Consider the following 22,443-nt stretch of genomic DNA (forward strand, 5'->3'; position numbering starts at 1 on the left):
CTGGGAGTCAGTGTCATGGTAGATTCAGTGTTTTATTTCCTGTGATAAAGCCCATCCAGGGGGATGAACCCATTACTGCTAACCCTCTACTCTGTCTACGTTTACACTGCTTTCCATGCAGATGATTTAGCGCTTTTGAAATCCCCAAAAGCGGAGTGCTTCTCAGCTCCATCACAACATGACAACTGCGCCATGTAATCCTGTAATCTTCTTATCAACACAATTACCACAACACAAACACACAAACTATTGATGGCAGGAGAATGCTGGGAAATGATAAAAGTTTCCAATGTAAAAGCTCTTTCCATGTTTATCCCATAGGGCTTCAGTTAATCGATAGGCCTACATACTGGAACATCTCTTTACCTGATGGCGGTGTAGATATGATACTGCATATAGCTAATGTTGCTGATGTTTATGGTGTGTGCGTGTGTTCGCCTTTTTGTCCCTCCGGGGCTGGCTGTTACAATACTGACCTCCAGTGTGCGCACAGAAGGGCAGAGCTCTGCTTGGTGCGGGACTCCGCTGTTGTCAGTCTGTGCGTTTTGACAGCGATGTGACCTCCATCAAGCAGCTCCTGCTCACTGTCTGTTAAAATACACAGGAGCAGCTCTCAATACTGAAACAGACCTTCAAGAGTCAAACAGACAGAGATACGCTGATCAGCTGTCCGGTGTTTGACTGTCAGCCAATTTGCTCTGACAGTGCAGATAAACTGCACACACGTTAAACAAGCTCTCCCTCAGCAGCAGCTCACACTGGACACACTCTTATTAATAGTGTCAAATAAAGTTCCACTAGTGAAAATATGTTTTGCTTATTTCACCAGCTCCGTCCCTGCTCCTCTACTTCCACCTCTTCTCCAGGGCGGAGGGTGCACTTGCTAGTTTTTTTTTTTTTTCTGGTCTAGAAAAAAAAAAAAAAAAAAGACACGTGGTTGTTACAAACCTCTCTCAGGACACAACGGGGAGGCGGAGGTGGAGAGATGCGGGCGCAGTCGGGATGGGAGAGGACGCGATGAGGAGGGAGCCCGCGCTATAACCATGGAAATTCTGCCGCTGAGCAGCCTGCACGTTTCTGGAATAAGGACTTAAAAGACTTTGCATATTGCGACCTCTATCTCTCCTTCTCTCTTGGTCTGTGTCTCTCTTTTTTTTTTCCTAAGGAGAGACTTGCATGCAGGATGTGGAATATCGCAGGTGAGGACAGACATAAAATGCCATTAGATTTGTGTGAAATATGCGCTGAAGTCCTGATGGGATGTTATCACATATTATTTCCGCATATTATAATTTTTTAAAAGTCATACCTTGACTAAAAAAAAAAAAACTCAAGATGGATTTTATTAACATGTCCAACGTGGAGGACGGGATACAGGCAGAAAATATCTCTTCTAATTCCACTTCTCAGAGCCAGTACACCCAGCTCGCTATCTGGGGTCTGGCTGGACTGGTCAGCTTTCTGATTTTGTTTACAATAGTCGGGAACGTCTTGGTTGTTATCGCCGTTTTAACGAGCAGAGCTTTGAAACCACCCCAGAACCTCTTTCTCGTCTCCCTGGCCAGTGCGGACATACTGGTGGCCACCCTAGTCATGCCCTTTTCCCTGGCTAATGAACTCATGGGCTACTGGTTTTTTGGCAAAATTTGGTGTGACATCTACCTGGCCCTGGACGTTTTATTCTGCACCTCTTCTATTGTTCACCTGTGCGCTATTAGTCTGGACAGGTACTGGTCGGTGACACAGGCTGTAGAGTATAACTTAAAGAGAACACCTAAAAGAGTTAAAGGGATGATTGTGGTTGTGTGGTTGATCTCAGCCGTCATCTCCTTCCCACCTCTTATATCAATGGACAGGAGCAGCAATGAGGCCAGTCCCCAGTGTATCCTGAATGATGAGACCTGGTATATCCTGTACTCCAGCATTGGATCATTCTTTGCCCCCTGTGTCATCATGATCCTGGTATATATTCGGATCTACCAGGTGGCAAAGACCAGGACCAGAACAATGTCAGAGAAGAAGAGGGATGTGGACTCCCCACTGGAGAATGGGATGGATCAAACTGAAGCAGGCAGAGGCGGGTCATTAAAGTCCAACAGGGGCGGGAGCATGAAAGACCAGGACCGTGAGAATGGGCACTGCCAGACGCAGGCAGCTCAGTCCCCTCTACCCAACGAGCCGAAACATGCACTGACAGACCACGACGACGACTTTGAAGATAGCAGCTCGTCAGACGAAAAGCCTAAAAAAAGTTCCAGTTCATCCAGACATCACCACGACAACAGGAAAGACAGGAAGTCCAGCCGGAAGAGCAGCTCTGCCTCTAAATTCTCCAGCAGGAAGTCGCGTGCCAGTTCCAAGTCTATGGAGCTGTTCTCATCTCGTCGCAAACGCCGGAGCACCGTCAACCGGAAGAAAGTCTCTGCTGCTCGGGAGAAACGCTTCACCTTCGTCCTCGCCGTCGTCATGGGTGTGTTCGTGGTGTGCTGGTTCCCCTTCTTCTTCTCCTACAGCCTGTATGGGATCTGCCGGGACCCGTGCCAGATCCCTGAGACGCTGTTTAAATTCTTTTTTTGGATTGGCTACTGTAACAGCTCCCTAAACCCCGTCATCTACACCATCTTTAACCAGGACTTCCGCAGAGCCTTCCAGAAGATCCTCTGTAAGTCATGGAAACGCTCGTTCTGAGTTGGGGGTCCTGCATGGCTGAGTATTTAATAGGCATTTTACACTGCAGACATAAATTTGAACTGTTCTGAGCTGTAGGATAAAGTGCTGGCCTGGGGTGTTTTCACACCTTTACTTTCAGGGATTGCACTTGAAATGAAGGAATGCTTACTGGATCAAAGGATTGACCGAAGGTACAGGAAGAAGGGTTTAAAGTACAAGTAAGCACTCTGATAATAATCACAGGAAACGCCATCCAGGCTACTTTTGGACTCTGATGTGGGCTTCGGCTCATTCCCCCTCCGAATTGACTTCTTCTCCCGTCATTTAAATACAATAAACTCATAACAGTTACTGTGATGCATGCACACCACAGTGGCTGCACCTGCACAGGAGGCGAAGGGTTTACAGAGACACTTAATTTATAATGTGACCTCATTCACTGAATATAATGCGAAGGCCTTGACAATCTCCACACAACCGTTGTTTGTGACGTTATATAGTGGTATCTTCTTTCTCTCTCTGTCTCTTTACCTTTCTATTACGTCACACTCTCAACACGAGGACCAATGGGACGAAGGGGCTCTTTGCTTACTGTTTCAGTAGCAAAACTGTTTAAAAAAAAAACAAAAAAAAAAAACAAGAAAAAAAAAAAAAGACTCATTCTCCAAAACTACAAAGTTATATTTCTGCCTCAGTGTTCTGTGTCTAAACTGGAAGCTGCAGTGGAAACTTTCCTTCAGGACGGGCGTTTTTTTTTTGTAAAACTTGGACTTGGTCTGGATACGGTGGCATGTACAGTAGAGTGGCGTCTCGGGCAATTTCCTCTCCCAGGCATGTGCTTGCACCTTCCTCTCCCCTCTGAGAAAATAGATGGAATAGAGGAGCACTGCGGAGACAGATTGGCACCCACTGAGGCTTTAACTGTGTGTGTGTGTGTGTGTGTGTGTGTGTGCGCATGTGTGCTTGTCTGTGTGTGTGAAAGAGAACGGGAGGACAAAGTGAATAACATGAGGAACTGTGTTGTGATAAAGCGAGGCAGAGAGTTTACCGCATTTTATCCCAACTGCCAGTCAGTGATTGTGTGTGTGTGACTGTGTGTACAAGCCTGATTCTCTCTGGTCAAGTGTCTTTCTCTTCTTCTCCATCCTATTCTCCGTCACATATCTTTTCTCTCCCTTGCAGCCACAGACAGCACTTGGCCACAGTGAAAACCAAACACCTTACTGCTGTTTTAATGTCTGCTGCTCGCACACACATAACAACATACACGTTAGTATTCAATCCATAAAGACATAAAATTGACTTATACAGTCAATTATCATCTTCACATTTCACGCAGTTATAGCCAGAAGGGGTAATGCTTTTTTTTTCCTTGTGTAAATAACTGAAGACAGTACAGTATTATTGTGTGGTACCTCATAATCACACATGTATGAGTAAAATTGTATTGTTTGTATAATGAACAAGGCTCTGAAAGATTTTCATGTTACACCAACCTCTGTCCTTTTCTAAAAGAACAAGTGTTTACTTCTCTGCTTTGAGCACATTGGAAAAGATCAAATAAAGAGTTTACTGCTGTGCCACTGCTGTTTGTTTATTACGCTGACGCTGTCACTAGTGTGACTCAAAACATATGACTAATGATCTTTTTTTAAACGCAGTTATTTTAAGTTAGCCTCCTTGGTACGCTGTTCATGCTGTCTGATGAAGAATGAGCCATTCAAACTGTGATAAAAGTGGAAATTATATATATATATATATATATATATATATATATATTTATAAATGATATCAAACATCCATGCATAGGTTTGGGAAAATTTTCAGCACAGGAAAAAAATAAAATATGGTTAAATGCTGCCCCATGTGCAAAAGGTAGATAGCTGCATGGGAAATGCTTCAGTCGGCAAACAACATCTTTATACTAGTGCCAAAGCACATGAGACAATTACACTAGTGATTCCCAAACAGCTACTTGCAGTTGCTGGGTGGTATTGTACATGGAAAGACTGTCGATTAACTACTCTAATAAGAAACAATAGAAATTATGATTTTGTGAATATTTTTAGCATATTTATCACAAGGACCTGGAATCAGTTGAGACCTGCAAACTTTACAGAACCCACCGATAAAAAGACCAAGCTGAACATCAATAAGTCCGGGGTTTCTTTCCCTTGTATGAAAAAAAAAACATTTAACAGTATCTGCTTTCATGTAATGTGTTATACAGTTTTAAGTCCATTCAAGTAAGAGACTTGAACTGGTTGTTGTCAGGTTGCTATCACCACCTTTCAACCTTTATTAATCAATAAAAATCACTTACTTTACATCGACATCCAGTGTTTGCTATTTTGAACTGTTTGTTATTTTCTGTTCAATTCAGGGACGTGTGTAATGTGATCATTGAAGGTGTCTGTGAAAGCAGTCCTTTGTGATTGGTTGTTGCAGCCTGTGGTTCAAGCAAAGAAGTGTTTGTTTCACATTGTGAATATGATGACTTTTGATGGTGTATGGACAAAACACTGCAGTCTTAGTATACAGTATGCTGATAGTGTGCAGGAAACTTTCACTTTCTAATGAATGAGACCTGGAAAAACTTGGATTCGACTTTACCCACAAACATTCGTACATGTGAGAATCTTTTGGAATCGAGGCTCAAAAAGGAAAACAGGCAGAAAACATTGCTAAGCTGCTTCATAAACAGGCTGAACAGATAAAGTGAGACTTTATAGTGTACACTAATGTGCTAAAAGTCAGAGTCAGAATGGAAACAAAGACTTCTGAGGCATCTGAAGGATTGCTGGTGTGAATTTTGCTCTCCCTGCACGTCCTGCACCACAGCAATGAAACACCAGCTCCCAAAACTTAACAGAAATCTTCTATTGTCTGCCCAGACTTTGATTTGGTTTACCAAAGATGTACGGTGTTATTTGAATAAACAATTTTCTCCTGTTGAAAGAAAGTTGTGGCTCTCCCACTGAGTCCCTGTAGCTCATCACAGGTGTAAACAGTATCTTTTCTCCCAGCACATCATTTAGTATATCTTCCAGAGATGGAACTTGTGCACTGACTACACTATATTTATATGGCGTGTAGTTCCCAGGAGTGCTTTCACAAAGCCTGATGAGTGGGTATGCATATGAGAAAGAGCTCTGATGTGGGTGAGAGTTTCCCAGGAAAGCAGGACACACCCCTTCTGTCACGCCTCTGGCCCTGAATTAGTTTTATTTCCTTCCCTTGTTTTTCTCTGTGTTCGCCCTGTTTACCTTGTGTCTCCCTGTTTGTGAGTTTGTGTGTGTGTGTGTGTGTGTTGTGGCCGTGGTTTACCTCTCCTAGCTCCTGGTGTCTCTTCACACCTGTCTACGATCAACTCATCACTCACAGTTCAGGTACTCCGACTCTCCTTCCATCCATTACCGGACTGTTCTCTCAGCCACGCATAATCTTATTCCTTGTGCTATTTCTTCTGGTCTTTACTAACCAAGATTCTCTTGTGCCTCAGGACTCCAGTTCCAAACAACCCATCCATTCAAGCCGCTGCTAACCCACACACCTGCCAAACCACGCCAACAGCCTTCAGCCCTCAGCCGATCACCGCCTCTGACAGCCTGCCTCCCTCTGCCCCCTCAAAACCCTTCAAGCCTCTTCTGCAATTTACCTTATTAAATCACTTACCAAAACTCTCTGAGTTCAGTGTCTGCGTCTGGGTCCAAAAAGACACTTAGCCCTTACACCTTCTTTCTCTGCCTGCCTCATGCTAATTTATTTGTCCCAGAGAGCTGACTGCTGTCACCTCCATGACCACACAGAACGGGTTCTGTCATCGCTGCCCCTCCCTTATCAAAGTGTTTATGGGCGTAAAATCTTTAAATTTTCCTTATTTATTCATCTAAGAGTACTGTATAATCTGCATGCCAAACGTACCCTCTTACTCACCTCACCGAACTTTAGTTTGAACGTTTTGATGCTCAGATCAGAAAAGACAAGCCCTTTAAAAGGGAAAATATATTCATGAATGCCTATGCAGCCTCCCTTTCTGGTAGGCAACGATGATGTCTTCAACTCAGCCTGACCTCCCAAATCCCTCGTCTCCTCTGCCTCCCTCACACATGTCATAACTAATTTCAGCAAACCTGCATGAGTGCTCGGTGGGCGGGAAGTGCCAATTGAAGACAGGGTAGACTGTATTAAGTATTTCATATTTGAACAGTTTGTTGTGGTCAATACTCGTCAGAGGCTCTAAAGTTAAATTCCCTCAGATATGATGCTCAGGTTTTGAATGTGGAAGGGATTAGCATTTAGTTGAATGCACGTAGGGAAATTAGAGGGAATTTCCTTTTCTGGTAGTATCTGAAATATAGATTCATATAACTGTAGTCTTATGAACCCTTAAAAAAAGTGATTGACAGGTTCCCTGCCTACATCTTCTTTAATCCCACATTGCCTGTTACCCCGCCTTTCTCTCTGTGTATCATCACCCATCCTGTAGCAGTTTGTCTCTTCTCCACTCTGCCACTCGATATTCAAGCAGGACTGTCATTGACTATGCTAAGCTACCAGAATTAAAGCTGCTATAATCAATATTTTCATATTAACAGTAAATTATATGACTATTTGTAATTACTTTAACTTTTTACTTCACAGTAAAAATAGTAGAACTTTATAGTAGAACATTAGCAACTATATTTTTCTCAGGAGTTAGTCTAGACCAAACCAAAACTAAAAGACCAGTGAATATTTGGACAAACACAACTTAAAATGAATGCTATTTTTGTTCTTTATCTGCGTAAATAAGTAGCTGTTTGCTGCTTATAAAACATGTTTAGAAAAGGTAACAAGCCACTGTTGTGTTTACAGCCACTGCCCTCAAGTGGCCAAAAAAAATGTGCGGCCTCAGTAAGGCCTGATTGATTGACCTGCATGTGTTAAATTGTCGCCTTTAGTCCCTGCTGAATTTGTTGCCTCTGGTTGTTTTGCTCCATCCGAAGGCAGGAAACACACCTGCTCTGTTTTAATGTATTATACCCGTGTCTTGTTACCTGCTCCCCCTGTGTGTATTAAGTATAGTTTGTCTGTGCATGTCTTGATTTTTCCTTGCGCTCATGTTTTTTGTTCCCGAGTTTGTTTTTCATTTGGATTTTCTGAGATTTTCAGTTCGTCAGTTTTTGCACTTCTGCCTCTAAGTCATCTCACTCTCATTGCGCCTACGAGCTTTAGTTTGTGTCCATCTGCATTTGGGTCCTTTTTCTGGCAAACCCTAACAGTACGACCTAACCAACTATTGACCCAGCTTACTTATAGATTCCTGAGAGTGAACTTAATGAGGTTATTCGCCACTTCCAAGGACTTAGTGCAGTGGTGATCCTAGACTCTGGGGGACCCCCAGGCAAAGAAGCCCGTCGGAGCCCATCAAACAACCCCCCAACCCCACCACACATGTAGACTATTCGCAGAAGCTATAATTCAAAGATGTCCCCTAAACACCACATGCAAACTATACGTAGATGGTACAACTTACAGATGTTACCTGAATGCCTCACATGAAAGCAATGGCAATAGGGGTGCTGAGATGTGTATTTTTGAGAGAGACCTTTTGACTAAGCTAGGTTAATCGCCCCCTGGCTCCAGCGCCAGACTTAACGCAGAAACATGGGACAGATGGTTCTCATTTAACTCAGGGCAAGAAAGCAAATAAGAACAGTTCCTTTTAAGAATTGAGGATGGTTGAAAATTACTTCAATGTCAACCTCAATAAAACTTAAAACTGACAGACATATTATAAGCACTTAAAACATGAGAGATGTACAACAAAGATGTGAAGGTGAATGAAAACAATGATAGGCACCGCTCTTTCTCTATTGTCTAGCAAACAGAGTTCTGACAGTGAAGGATAAAGGGTTCTCTAATGGATTTCACTGAATGTCATGTTCATACCTTCAGGCAAAGAGTGTGTGACTAACACCGTGTAATTTTTCATGTTTTCTATCAGTGTCTCTGTTGTGTTACATCACTAGACTTGTGGTTTCTGGCAGGTAAATAAGAAACTGGATGTGAGTACAAGGGTATTTGATTAATAAAAAGAGAGTCCAGAAAGGATTATGTTTCAGTTGTTAGGAGACAAGTCAAAAGGTAGACACGGAGAACAGGAGGCTCAGTTGCAAGGGGAAAATCAATTCTCTAATCAATCATTGTATCCTTTTATTTCTTCAGGGTTCTCCATACCTCTTCTCTCCTCCCGGCAAGGATGGAAAAGCAGCTCCATCTCTCGAACATCATCTGCCATCAGTCTCACACTCCTAACACTATCTCAACCTCAGTCTTTCACCCTCTTTTTCTTTCTTCCCCTATCAGTCTATCTCTTCTCCTCAGTCTGACAGCAGCCATCCATTCTGTGAAGCAGCCTCTGCTCCACTTGCATGATAAAGCAGGAGTGGAGCACTCACATACACACAGGCTGGTGTAAATACACCTCCAGTTCCTAGTTTTAGTACATGGGCAATAATGTTTTTTGTCAGACATACCCTCTAATAAAGCCACTCTTAACAACATTTTCTTTAGCTCAATTGGTGCTTGTTGTTTCAGTTTAATTCTTGAATTCATGGCTAAAGAGAAGTCATCACTGTGGATTGCACTTAAACAATTGTGGATAGGTTCGTCACAGGGGAATGGTTGTTTCTGCTTTCCTACAGCACTGCCAGATGGCTAGCTCTGATTGTTTTTCCCCCTATTGTTTTAGAATTCACAAGCTCAGTCACAACCTGCAACCAGCCTTAAAGCCAACAAGTTTTATAAACTACCCAAAACTAAACTAAAACTTTGATAGACATTCTATTTTATTGACTGGACATGTAAAAACTGTCATGATAAGCATTTTGTTTTGCACCTTTTAGCACAGAAGAAGAAGAAAATGAAGAAAAGAAGAAGAAGAAAATGTATTTGGTAGAGAAAAGTTATGGGACCTCAAACTAACAGTGATACATTATGAAAGAGTTGAAAGGCTGATGGAGGAAGTGAATGAGGGGCAATTATTTATTTACAGCTCCAAATGTCTGATCTTGTTTCCGCTTGCATTTTTGTTTTAGGGTCTAAAAGGACTGAGACTACAGCCTGTGGCGCTGTGAGGCTGTATTCAGCACAGCATTGCTTTTAGGTAACTGCTAACATCAGCATGCTAACATGCACACAATGACAATGCTAACTGGCTGATGTTTAGCAGGTATAATGTTTATCATGTTCACAATCAAAGAGTTTAGCATGCTAACACTTTCCAAGTAGCACAAACTAGGTACAAAGAGAGAGGCTGATGTTTTTTTTTTGACATTTTGTCATAAACCAAAGTAGTGGGCAAAATTAAATCCTGATGATGGCACTAGATGAAAAGTTAAGAGATCACCAAAGTTATTACAATTAATCTGAGAGAGATGTGTCCGAATCAAAGCAATCCATCTAGTGTGAACTTCATGGTGTCACTAAGGAAAAGTCAGTGCTTCACCAAAGTCATTATGATTCATCATGTGAACCATGATAGTACGTACAAAGTTTTTTGCCAGTCCATCCAGTGGGTGTTGAGATGCTCGACACCAAGTTCAGCCTGCTGGAGGCAGGAGAGAAAAGGTGAGGAGTTCACCAAAGTCAGAAGACTTCATCCTCTGGTGACCATGAATGTCAAAATTTCCATCCATCCAATAGCCTTTGAGACATAGTCTGGACCTTGAGGTGGTCAAAAATGTCAACCTTATGGTGGCCCTAGAAGAAAAGTCAGGGGATCACCAAAGTCATTAGGCTTCACCTTCTGGAGGCCATGAATGTCTGTACAAAATGTCATCGCAATCTCTCCAGTAGTTGCCAGAAAATTTCAGTATGGACTAAAGACCAGTCATGCTCCTAGAATGGCTAAAAATACATGTGAATTGCAAATGTATGGTAGTATATCTTTCCCAAGGACAAATTTTATCCTTTGACAAAAGCAGATCTATATTTCATCAGAGTATTACATTTAGAAATGTCTTTCTTATGCTCTGGTGTCTGGTTTAGCTGCCTTCATCTAGCAGCCTTCCCTCGAGGGTCAGGAGTTCATTCCCAACCCGTTTTCCATTCCGCTCTATCCATCCATCTCACCCCCCCCCCCCCCCACACACACACACACACACACACACACACACACACACCATTCCTCTCTGTCGGTAACAAAATGATGCAAAAAATGAAAAATGATTTCCTAAGACAAAGCAAACAAAGAAAAGCGATGATGCTGGTTTGACAGGCTATGTTTTTTCTCACTGTCATACGAATCAAAGTAAGATTTGATGGATACAGAATGCTTCCTAAATGTACTCTTTATTTCATATGCACGTGTGCATGTGTCTTTGAGGGAGAGCAAAATATGCAGCGTGCCTTTGTACTGTAATCTTCTCTGTTCACTGGTCGTTGAGCGTCAAACCTGTAACTGTCATTTATGTCATTTTCAAATTAATGGTGAAATATTGGTATAATTACCACAAAGAACTGAGACTGTGGTAGCAGCCCAGTTCATTAGCCTCCAAATTATAACAGTGTTCATTAATAAAAAAAAATTAAATGTGTTACTTCCTGTCAAAAAGTGGACATTTCTATCTCACTGATTCATTTCCGTTGGTTCCTGTGCTATGAAGAGGATAGATGTGTTGAAAATGACATATGTTGGAGAGGCATTTCCAAGGTTTTATCTGCCTAAATTCTAAAATGCTGTCTTTGTGCAGAAACAACATGCGTCCACACAAGTGTTTCAGCTTGTTCCTGAAATTACCTCCGTCCACATTGAAACACCAAAATGGGTTATTCTCCTTCTGGACATACATGGGGGACAGATGAGTAAGATGGCTGTAGAAACACACAAAGAAGAAGCAGTATACTACTTTCTTTTCTGGTTTATGCACAGTTTATAGCAAGAATAGCTGAGTACACTTAGGTGTCAACTCTGTATCCTAAAAATGATGTTTCTATACAACTAAACTATCACAGCAAAGATATTTAGATTTAATAGGAAACTTAACGGATGGCTGATTTATGTTAACAGATACTGTATCTTTGAGTGTATCTGTTGCAGTTTAGTGGTAAAGAAACATCAGCATCTAGTATAGAGATTATATTCATATAAAACAGTTTAAATTTGCTATAAAATGAAAAAGAAAAGAAATTGCATTCAATTCATGTCACATATGGAGTCACGTCGCGGTTACCTGTCATTGTTGCATCAGTGCCGTGTCGTTTAGGGGAGCTATGCAGTTTAGAGTTGTGGAGAACTGGATCCTGTCCCAGCATGCACTTAGCGAGAGGTTGGGAACACCCTGGAGAGGTTGTGACTCTATCACCAGAGTTCCAAATCAGATGACATACGTGATCGTAAGAGGAACCGAGGACAGAGCTTTACACAATAAATAATAGAACATTAAAAGTTTGCTCGTACTCACATTCTCAGACACATGAAGTAGACCTACAGAATGCTTCTCCTCACCCCGAGTGTCTTATCAGAAAATCTTGCCTTTGCTGTTCCCCATTAGCTGTGATTGTTGACCCAAACTAGGAAGTTTACACACTGATAAACATTTGTTTCATAACCTGACAATATTAATTTCATACAAACTGCAACACAATGGACTGCAGTGATGTCTAAGCTACTAATGAAATGTTACATGCTTTCTCTTGTCCAGTGAACAACTGGATTGACTCCTGGCCACCGTGACCCAGGTACCCTGCTCAAATAGATGGCACAGTTGCATTCTGCTGGCAAGCTCCATTATAAATATATAACGCCGCGCTATATATGAAGAACCGACTGCATGAAAAATGCAGTAATGAAATGAATCATGAATATTATGCAAAAAGTAGGATGAATAACAATCGCCTCATTCCAGTTGCCCTTTCCACTCAAATGAAGCATGCATAGCCAAGTCTACTGAGGGAGCAGGAGTCAGCGAAGCAGGTATGTCAAAGTTAGAGATGGGACAGAGTCATTATGTTGCTAGCCTCAAATGTCACATTATTCCACCCCGGAGCCTCCAGGGGAGAGAAATGACAACGTGAGCGCAATTTTCTGCGTCATGATTTTGCTATTAGCATGAGCTTATCAGAAAAGACAGTCATAGCTACAGAATCGTCAGCAGGTCAGGGTGCTGGACACAAAGACCGAATCAACAGAGAGCATAGAGATGTCCTCACACTGGAATTAAAGCTCCTGTGCGAAATACACTTTATTGGTAAGTTGGTGATGTGATTTGGTGATCATGGTTTCTTTGGTTGTTTCTGATTTATAACTCGCAGTTCCTATTTATTGTCAATATTCTTGCCAGTAAAACCTATTTCTCATGGGAGCTTTAATTCCAGAGCAAAGGAAGCTAATATATCTCTATTCCCATCACTTTCATATTATCTATCAGTGTCAAACACTATGTTCAATTATATAACAAGCTGTTACCATAACCATCTAATCAACTGTGGCATATTAACCCTTACTATGATACCATACAGATGATACATGATACACACCTCTCAGATCTATGTGACATACATGATATGCAGTACATTTCCCTCTGCTTTGTTTATTAAGTACTAAGACAGATAACTTTGCATATTAACAGCATAGTGATTGCTGTCTGTAAATCTTTACAGTGATGTTACCGTGTGCCTATCTGAGCTCCACAGTAGTGTAGTAAGTTTAAAGCATGGGAACAGAATAAAACAATCATATTGTGAAATTCATACCTCCATTATTTTTATCTCTTTTCATTAGCAATGTTTGCCATTTAATCTCTCTGTGCTTTATGGGCCTGGGAGTTTTTACCATATAGCAGAGACATTAATAATGCTTTCACACATGCACTGCAATCCCTGAACTTGTCTAGGCATTACTCGGTGGAGCTGTATTTGAGGATGCAAATGTCTGAATCATTACATTAAACAGACTTTACCCTGCCAGCTCCCAAGTACAAAGTCCATGTAATGTCCAATTGAGTGCATGTGTGAATAGAGCAGGTCACTGTCCAGACATGTTTCTATCATGCGAAGACCAGAAGAATACAAGCAACCAAGGGTAAAGAAGGAGACTCATTTACACGAAGACGTCAGTGAGAATGATGACAATGACACGATGAGACGCCAAAATCCTCAAACAAATTCAAGGAACAGCAAAAGACTTGGTTGTTTACTTGGATCTAAACAAAACCCTGTGATTTCTGCAGCGTACTTTTTGCATCATGTCCTGCATCATGCACACTTTACGCCACCACTCACCTAAACCAAGTATTTCCAGTAGGTGAGAACTCATCTGACGTGGACAATCTCCTGTTGTGTACTACATGTGTGAATGGGCAACTCTGCACAGTGCCAGGTCCAGATATATCATTTGAGAAAATTGCTTAAGTGAAGCGATCTGCACTTAATAGCCTGTTAATCTCCCTAATTAATTTGACTCTTGGGTAAACAACTGTACAGGAAAAATCTTGGACTGCCTGCGCACACACTTACACACACAGTGCACACACTTACACTCACATGGCTGCATATCTGCCAGTGCATACACCGGGCTTCACACAGAAACTTTACTCCACACTCACACAGACACAAGCCCTCTCACTGTCACTACACTCCTGAAGACAACTAAGCTTAGACAATGCCTGGCCGAGGGTGTAGTCAAGAACCAGAGAGAAAGCTTAACAGCTGTACTGATTCTAACTCACCATCAGCTGTTTAACTCTTGAAGCAAATGAAAAATAGAGCAGCCAGGTGACATAAAGCACAAGACTGGCCAGACATGGATTTGTTCATTGTTCGACCTCTTCGTATAGGTAAATGGCCATTCTTTCATTTTCACAGCAAACCTGATGCCATATATCACCTAGGTGTGAGAGGTCAAAGGTTAGGTCTCATTAACAGGGAAGACATGAAACAACAATCTTCACAGCTGACCGGACTACAATTGATTTCCCATACAGTCTTATGGATGATCTGTTTTATTGACTGCAAAGTGTCTGTATATCCATATGTGTATATGTGTGTGTGTGTGTGTGTGTGTGTATGCGTATGTGTGTGTGTAAAGTGGTGATAAACTGATCCACAGGGGTTTTAGTGCTGATCCTCAGATTAACAAATAAATCCTGGAGGAAGAATAGGAGGCAGAGGGAGATTGAAAGATGAGACATTTCCAGGGTCCTCGCTCATTAACTGTGCGACAGCTCTTGTGGTTGATGACGACATCATCATTGGATAATTGCATAAGATCACGTTTTAAAGGATGGTGAGGAGGATTCAAGAGATGAAAAGAGGAGGTGAAAGAGAAAGAAAAGAAAGGAAGTGGAAGTGGCAGTTCTAATAAACATGATGAATTGCTGTTTTACAAATGTGGATGAGGTCATTAAATTTGTGGTAAACCATATGCAAACAGGTATAAAAATACACCATCAGATCAGGTGCCAGTGAAGGCAGGTGAAGGCAATAGTAAGCAATGTCAATATATTTTCATTCATGCAGTGGTACGTAGAAAATGCCTGCGCCCTGTTAGAACACCTTGATGCTTCATTTCTGCTCTAGTGTCTCACTTTTGCTTGTGTCACACCAGAGGAGCACTTGTGCATCTTATATGCCCTTCAGTTTTTTCCCTGCATAGGTGTGTGTTACAACCCGGCTCACAGGGGAAAGGGAAGCAACACAAAACCCAGTTGGTATTAGGTATAAGGTTGTTTATTATAGCACAAATGGTGAAAATAATGGTGTTCATGGACAAAAACAAACCAAGGAACGGGGCCGGCGGATGCTGTCCAAATCAAAAACAGAATATAACAAAAGGAGGACTCTCTAGGAGCTGACAGGTGAAATCATTTACCTAACTCAAAGTAAAAGGAAAAACAATACTAGCTACTAAAGCTGACTAAAAACCAAAAACACGCCGGGAACAGCATCCCTTCACCTAGTGTATCTAACAACACAAATACTACAAAAGGAGGAATCAGCACAATCAGTATGACAGTAAATCCTAAACCTGACCCCACTTCCAGGCTTCAAAGATTACCATGGGTAAAACAAAACAAACAAAGCAGTCACAAAACAAGCTACGAATATCTGCTATTTTACAGTTCAAACCAGACAAATGTTCTCTCAACAAAGAGGCGAGCTGCCACTAACAGTCAGCTGCCTCGACTGACAGGCGGGCCGGAGTTTTATATCCGGGGTTCCTGATTGGGCGGAAGGAATTGGCCGGCTGCAAACAAACCGCACCAATCAGGCCAGAGAGGGTGGAGCATCTGGGTGGACGCAGCAGGCAGCTCTGCAGGCAGCCTGGCAGACAGGGAAATTAAACAACAAAAGTGGCCAGAGTGGCGGCCGTAACAGTGTGTGTATGCAAAATGAAACAGAGAGAACAAAAGAGGGAGTTGCGCTGCAGAAATGTGTGTGAAATTGTGCCTGCGAGCGTGGAGCCGGCGTGCACAGGATAGTGAATTAGGGCCGGGGCGAGCGATATAACACGAGTCACAAAGTCTTCCTTACTTCGCCCCTCTCTTTACTGCACTCTAAGGATTACACAAGATAATCCTGCAGCGGAAGGTGCCTGTGACGACACAGTGGTTCCGCATGATCTCGCCTTGCGCAGCCTCTTGATGGAGGCGATAGAAAAATCCAGCATCTGCGGAGCCACAGGTGGTCTCACATGAGGCTGGGCCTGAATGGTTTCCAGTACAATGCAGTGTGTAATCCTGCAGCACGAGATGCCTCTGCTGCCCCCCAAGCAAAAAGCAGAGAGATAATGGAATAGTAATGGAACCTAACTGTTTGTCTGAGCATGTTAGTGGTCCATCTATCTCATGTACAGCCCACACCTCAGTGAGACAACTCACACACGAGAGTAAACCTCAGAGATATTACAGTGATCACAGTATTAAAAAATCTGCAGCAGGTTTCATTTATCTACATCTTTGTTTACATCTGCAAGGATATAAAATAAAGAACAAGGCTGAATACGGAATGAGCTCACGTCTGATATATACGATAGCCATAAGGAAATTAGGGTACGTCCATCTGAAGATCTAATTCTGTCGATCAATATGTCCCTGTCAGCCACATTGTCTCGCACCAACCCAGGGGGCCTTATTTCTATCTGGTGCTTCCTCCTTTAAAATAATGTTTTCTTTATCTGCACCGGTGTGCCGTGAGGTACAGAGCCTGCCAAATTAAATCACTCACTTGAACTGCCTCTGCAGCAAACACAGGGGAACTGTGACAGTGAAAGTCTAACGGTTTATGGGAGAAGGAACATGAAAAGGGTTTGGTAGTGAAGAAAGCAGGATAAAATGAGGCAAAAGACATGAAAACACGAACACTGACAGTGGAAGTCTTGAAGTTTACTGGAGATAAAAGACCGAAATGGGATTTCAAAGTAAAGGAGGAGAGATAAAGTGCTAGTATCGTACTATTGCCTCGAAGCTATTTGTTTGAATTGTTTTTCATCTCTAACCTTGAGGCTCGGAGTGATCTATCTGCTTCATCATTTCAACTCTGAGGACGACCAATAGCATGTGATACCGGCAGCAGTTCGCACTTAAGTAAAATGAAGTATGACCCAGTTTAGAAGTATATTAGCTCTTCTCATACTGTGAATGTGGGCTGCCAAGCTATGGTTTTAAATGTTTTCATCCAGTTTCTTTCCCGTCTGACAAATCCAAAAGGGAGACCCGGAACAAAAGCACTCCTCCTTAAAACCATTCAAACTGTGACCACAAACCAGCCAGTCGGAAAAAATTGGTCTCATTCTGCAAATACTGTGAAATGAATGATCTAGCTGAACCAAAGCGAATATTTATTTGTTTGTGTTTTTCTTTGTGCACAGGAAGTCTCTCAGGTTTTGTGTGGAGACAATCATAAATAACCAGGGTTGTTCTCGTTGTCTTTTCTCTGTGTATACAAGAGAATTAACAATCCCGTGCTTTCTTGCACCTGCTTGTTTTAGAACGACATTATGGGTCAACACGCTGTAAGCTGTGGTCCAGAGAGGACTGTGCCTCTATTTGCACTTGGGAAAGGATGGTTGCCCTAGAAACAGACAACAAGTCTGGCTCGGAGGAAGGAAATAACCTGTCAAACATAAAAAAACCCAAGTTGAAAATGTATGGAAATAGTCTTTATATGTATTTAAAAAAATACACTGAAATACGTTTTCTATATTAATAGTGTGATTTGCGTTCTATTAAATTAATTCTTGAGTCTGTTTGTGTAGTAATGTATTTTTTCATTAATGCCAGAACATAGTACACGAACACTTTGAGCGTTGTGGAGGGAGCTGAGGCCAATCCCAGCTGACAGTGGGTGCGAGAGGTGGGGTACACCCTGGACGGGTCTCCAGTCTATCACAGGGCTGACATAGAGACAAACACCTATTCACCATTCACCGATTAACCTAACCTACACGTCTGCGGGAAAGCCACACATGCAAACTCCACACAGACAGGCCGTGGTTGGCCTCTCTTGCTGTGAGGCGATGCTGCACCACTGTGCCACCCTACAAAATAAATACGAATCGAAAATATTCAACCAAAATATTAATTAGTGTTTTGTAACTGCTATTTCCAAAATTTGGCTGTCTACAATCCAAGACAACTAGACAACCCCATCTGCTGATGAAGATAATGTGACAGGCTGTTTCCAAGGTAAGACGGAAATTTGTTGGATAGGCATCTGAGTTCCCCAAACATTCAGTGATCATTAAAAAAGATATTTCCATATTTCCATATTATTTCAAGGATGAATTAATTCATTTAAATGTTGCTGCTCATGTTGCATCATGGTCTTTATGTAAGATTCAGAATGATTTAATTAAAAAAATCACTTAGTTGCAGTTGCTTCCTTGTGGTTTATCAATAAAACTCTGGTAATTGTCAGACAAAATCCATAAAGAAGAAAAATATGTTACTTTATTACCGGCAGGTTTACATGAATGCATGTATTTAGCCCATTAAGCTCAAGGGAAGTTACAGAAAATATGAATGGCAGTACTGTAAGAATTCATGCATCAACCCTTCTCTCTCTGTCTCTTCTCAGTATCACTTTCACTCTCTCACCTCATCGTGTCAGTGGCTCTCTGTCTGGCTCTGCCTCCTTTTCTCTCCTACATCTCTGCAAGGTCAGTTCACCCAATTACTTTCCTTGTTCAGGAGAGGAAAAGTATCCATCTCCCCTCTTCAACTCTACAAGTGATGAGATCAATAGCACTCCTGGCACAAAGTTAGGATGTCTCTTGGCTTATTAGCACTGAGCCACCCTCCTGACATTATCCGACTTTCTGACAACATAGTCTTCAACTTTCACTGTCACACTGGACAGCATGTAAAGTGCTTCATCCCAAAATGAGATATCCTCCATTCAAAAAGAGAGATTACGCACATGACTGAATATTGACACCTGGCATGACAGTGAAGCACCTACTGTTACAGTTCTGGTGAATTGCTATTTATATAAATTTCATAATGCACAATGTGTTAGCACAGAAGCAAAAAGATGCAGACGAGATGATGACTTTCTTCACTGAGCTGATTTTATTGCCTAAAAATGACTAAACCTATGTTATATATTTTTTGAGTTGTGTACTTACAAACCTAGAGAAATACATAATTTTAATATGGTATTCATTTGTCATTTGTCAACTGTCAATGACATCATATCCTCTGTGCGCATGGGTCTGCGTTGTAGTTGCCTGCCAGGAGCTCAAAATTTACTTTTATCTAGTTTTACGCTACATACACTTTTTTACACCTTAGTGGTTTTCAACTATATATTTTAACCTGATGAAGGATTTTAGTCATCGGACGTCTTGATCTTAAGTTATCAGAGAAAAAAGAGTAAATGTTAGACAGCTCAGCTCCCAGCTGCTGGAGAAGTTCTGTCCTGTTTCTGCCTAAGAGTGTCGGTCAATAACTGATTTTTCTTTCTTTTTTTTTTTAAGCGAAACAGCTTTATTTGTTTACCGATTTTAATCCCCTCGTCTGTTTGTTATGGAGGCCATGGGCCTTTGCGGATAATTCGGCTGCCGGTAAAAACCTCCTGAACATCTGGTTCAAAATTTATTAAGGAAGGAAAGCAGTCTCAGTTTCCAGCTACTGCAGTCATGTGTCCGCCGACAAGCTTCTTAGTCAGAGTCAGGGAGAGAGAGAGAGGATATGACATGCGGTCCATGGGTCGGACTAGAATCCAGGCCACTGTAGGTGGGACTAAGCCTTTGTGGTAGGCACTCTACCAGGTGAGCAGATGAGGTGCCAAGGTGCCCTGAATTACTGATTTTTAAAAGTAAACTTCTCTATGGGTGTTTCTACTGGTTTCGATCCCCTGCTCCGTTTGTTAAGGAGAGGAGGACACCTCTGTGGATAATTCGGCTGCCGGTAAAAACCTCCTGAACGTCTGGCTCATAAGTTATCAGAGAAACAATTCAAACAAAGGTGAGCAGCAGTCTCAGCTCCAACCCTTCCCTGACGTCTCTGTCTCTGTGCAGCGTCGGTGAAACAGTGACTTTAAATGTGAAACTGCTTTATTCAGTGTTTTTAGCGGTTATAATCACTGGGTCTGTTTGATTTACTGAACCACTGACACTGAGGGAATCCAAACCGGGAGAAGCTCACGGTCATGGTGGTGAAGACAACAACAACTCCCATGATCCCATGCTATTTTATGACATCATCCAACACTGTCTTTTCTTATTTTTTTGATTGAGAGATCCCTAACAGCAGAAGTTACATACTGTGCATTGAATACACACACACACACACACATATATATATATATATATATATATATATATATATATATATATATATATATATATATATAAAAGCTATAGAACAGAATTACTGAATTACAGAATTATTATTGCCATAAAGTTGATTCTCCTGTTACTACACAGTTCAATAAGTGTTGAGAAACTTCCAAATTTATCCATATTTCTCTTATGTATGTTTCACCTAAAAAAGTGGCCAATCACTAAACAGCAACACTGATGTTTCTGCTTGAAGTAATTTTACAAAAACAAAGTCATTAGTTCCATTAGGTCTGTATTAGTCTGCTTCACTGCACGCTGGTTCGGCTTACACACAGCCCAATTAAACCACAGGCCTGCCATTCAGCTCCATCTCTTTGTTTCTTAGCGTTTCATATCGCAACTTGTAGCACAAGATAAATTAATGAATTTGCTGTCATAAAATTACACTAGTGAATTCACTACAATGAATACAGGCAAGGACAGAGACACATGCCTGGAAGCACCCATCCAAATGCTCACTCAAACACACACATGCATGTTTAAGAATAGACAAACCAGATTTGTATTATGTGTGTGTGTGTGTGTGTGTGTGTGTGTGTGTGTGTTTGTGTGTGTGTGTGTGTTGCATATCTAAGCATCAGGTGGATAGAAGGCTCTAAGTGATGCTGGTACAAACACACACAATGTCCCACATGGATGCTCTAAGCACATCATGCCATACATACAAATGACACCCATGACAAAACCCGGGTGCCAGGTGTATGAAGAAAAGTGAATGTGTCCCTTTCCATACAATAATAGGCATTTAAAAAACATACAGTACATGCAGTATATGCACTGAGCTGAGTTGAGTGTGATATAGTAATGATGCAAATGGAGACAGAATCATGTGTTATGGAGCCTTAATGTTTTTTTAGCACATCAGATCCCAGCAAAGCCTCAAGAGTTCCTATAATAACACACACTGTAGATTATCCCTTTTCCACAAGCATGATTTCATTGTACTGTGCTTAAATAGATTTACATATTATTAACATCCCAACAAGATGTAAATAAAGAATAATGCAGAATGTACATGATTTATAAATCAGGTTAAAATGGATGTGTTGATATTTTCTAGTGGCTAATTGTTGATGTGGTCAATAAATGTGCACAATTTCCAGATGACTGAAATGCTTAAAGTTAAAGCTGCCCCAAACAATCAAACAGGCATGTTGGCAGTATGGTTGAGAGCAGGAAGTACTAATACAACAGCTAATACATCCCCACCTTGCTCATTGAGACGATTTAGGCTGATGATGTCATACAGATTAACATTAGTAACTGATACATTATCATGCATTAACTAAATAAGTTGAATTCTTGTTCTCCACTATTATAAAGGTTATGCAATTTTTTCCCCCTGTATCCCTTTCTAAAGCTGCATTGATTTTTCTCTGGTTACTTGTTGGCAACTGAAAAAGCTGTAAACACAAGTCTGACATTTCAGCACATTATTAAATTATTTTGGCAAACATTCCTATGTCTACACATCCAAATGATGCAGAGCGACATTAGCACTAATTTGAAGTTGTGTTTCTCACCACCTGACAAATGCCAGCTCAGTTTTCTAACTTTTTAGTTAGTTTGGTGCAGGGCAGGTAATATAACTTTGGCATTGGTGTTCATCTCAGATTGCAACTCCCGTTTAAATGTAGAGTATGCTCGATCTGCTGTTCTGCCCAAACCTGAAAACACACTTATATGGAGCTGGCTCCTGGTAAAGTATCAAAAACACACATAATAAATGATGACAGTTTGAGTTATTAACATGCTAGTCATGCCAAGGGTGGTCCAATCAGTCAAGGAATAAGTTAGAGGCACGGAGTTACAACTGAGGAAGCAAATACTGCCAATGACCATCTTAGAATTCACACCACAGGCAAACAAACACACCAGTGGATGTTACAAATCACTTTGGCTCTTCTTTTAGAGAGTACTTCCCCGATCTTTTCCACAACATG

At 41.4% G+C, this 22,443-nt stretch overlaps 1 protein-coding gene across 1 annotated transcript; it reads left to right on the plus strand.

The window, feature by feature from the left end:
• Positions 1-1,192: 1,192 nt before the first annotated feature.
• Positions 1,193-5,003, plus strand: adra2c (adrenoceptor alpha 2C). Its single transcript, XM_056371716.1, has one exon. The coding sequence runs from the start codon at positions 1,336-1,338 to the stop codon at positions 2,686-2,688; it is 1,353 nt and encodes a 450-aa protein (XP_056227691.1). The 5' UTR covers positions 1,193-1,335; the 3' UTR covers positions 2,689-5,003.
• Positions 5,004-22,443: the final 17,440 nt, after the last annotated feature.

This window comes from Seriola aureovittata, chromosome 3, assembly GCF_021018895.1.
Source record: "Seriola aureovittata isolate HTS-2021-v1 ecotype China chromosome 3, ASM2101889v1, whole genome shotgun sequence".
Taxonomy (NCBI): Eukaryota; Metazoa; Chordata; class Actinopteri; order Carangiformes; family Carangidae; genus Seriola; species Seriola aureovittata.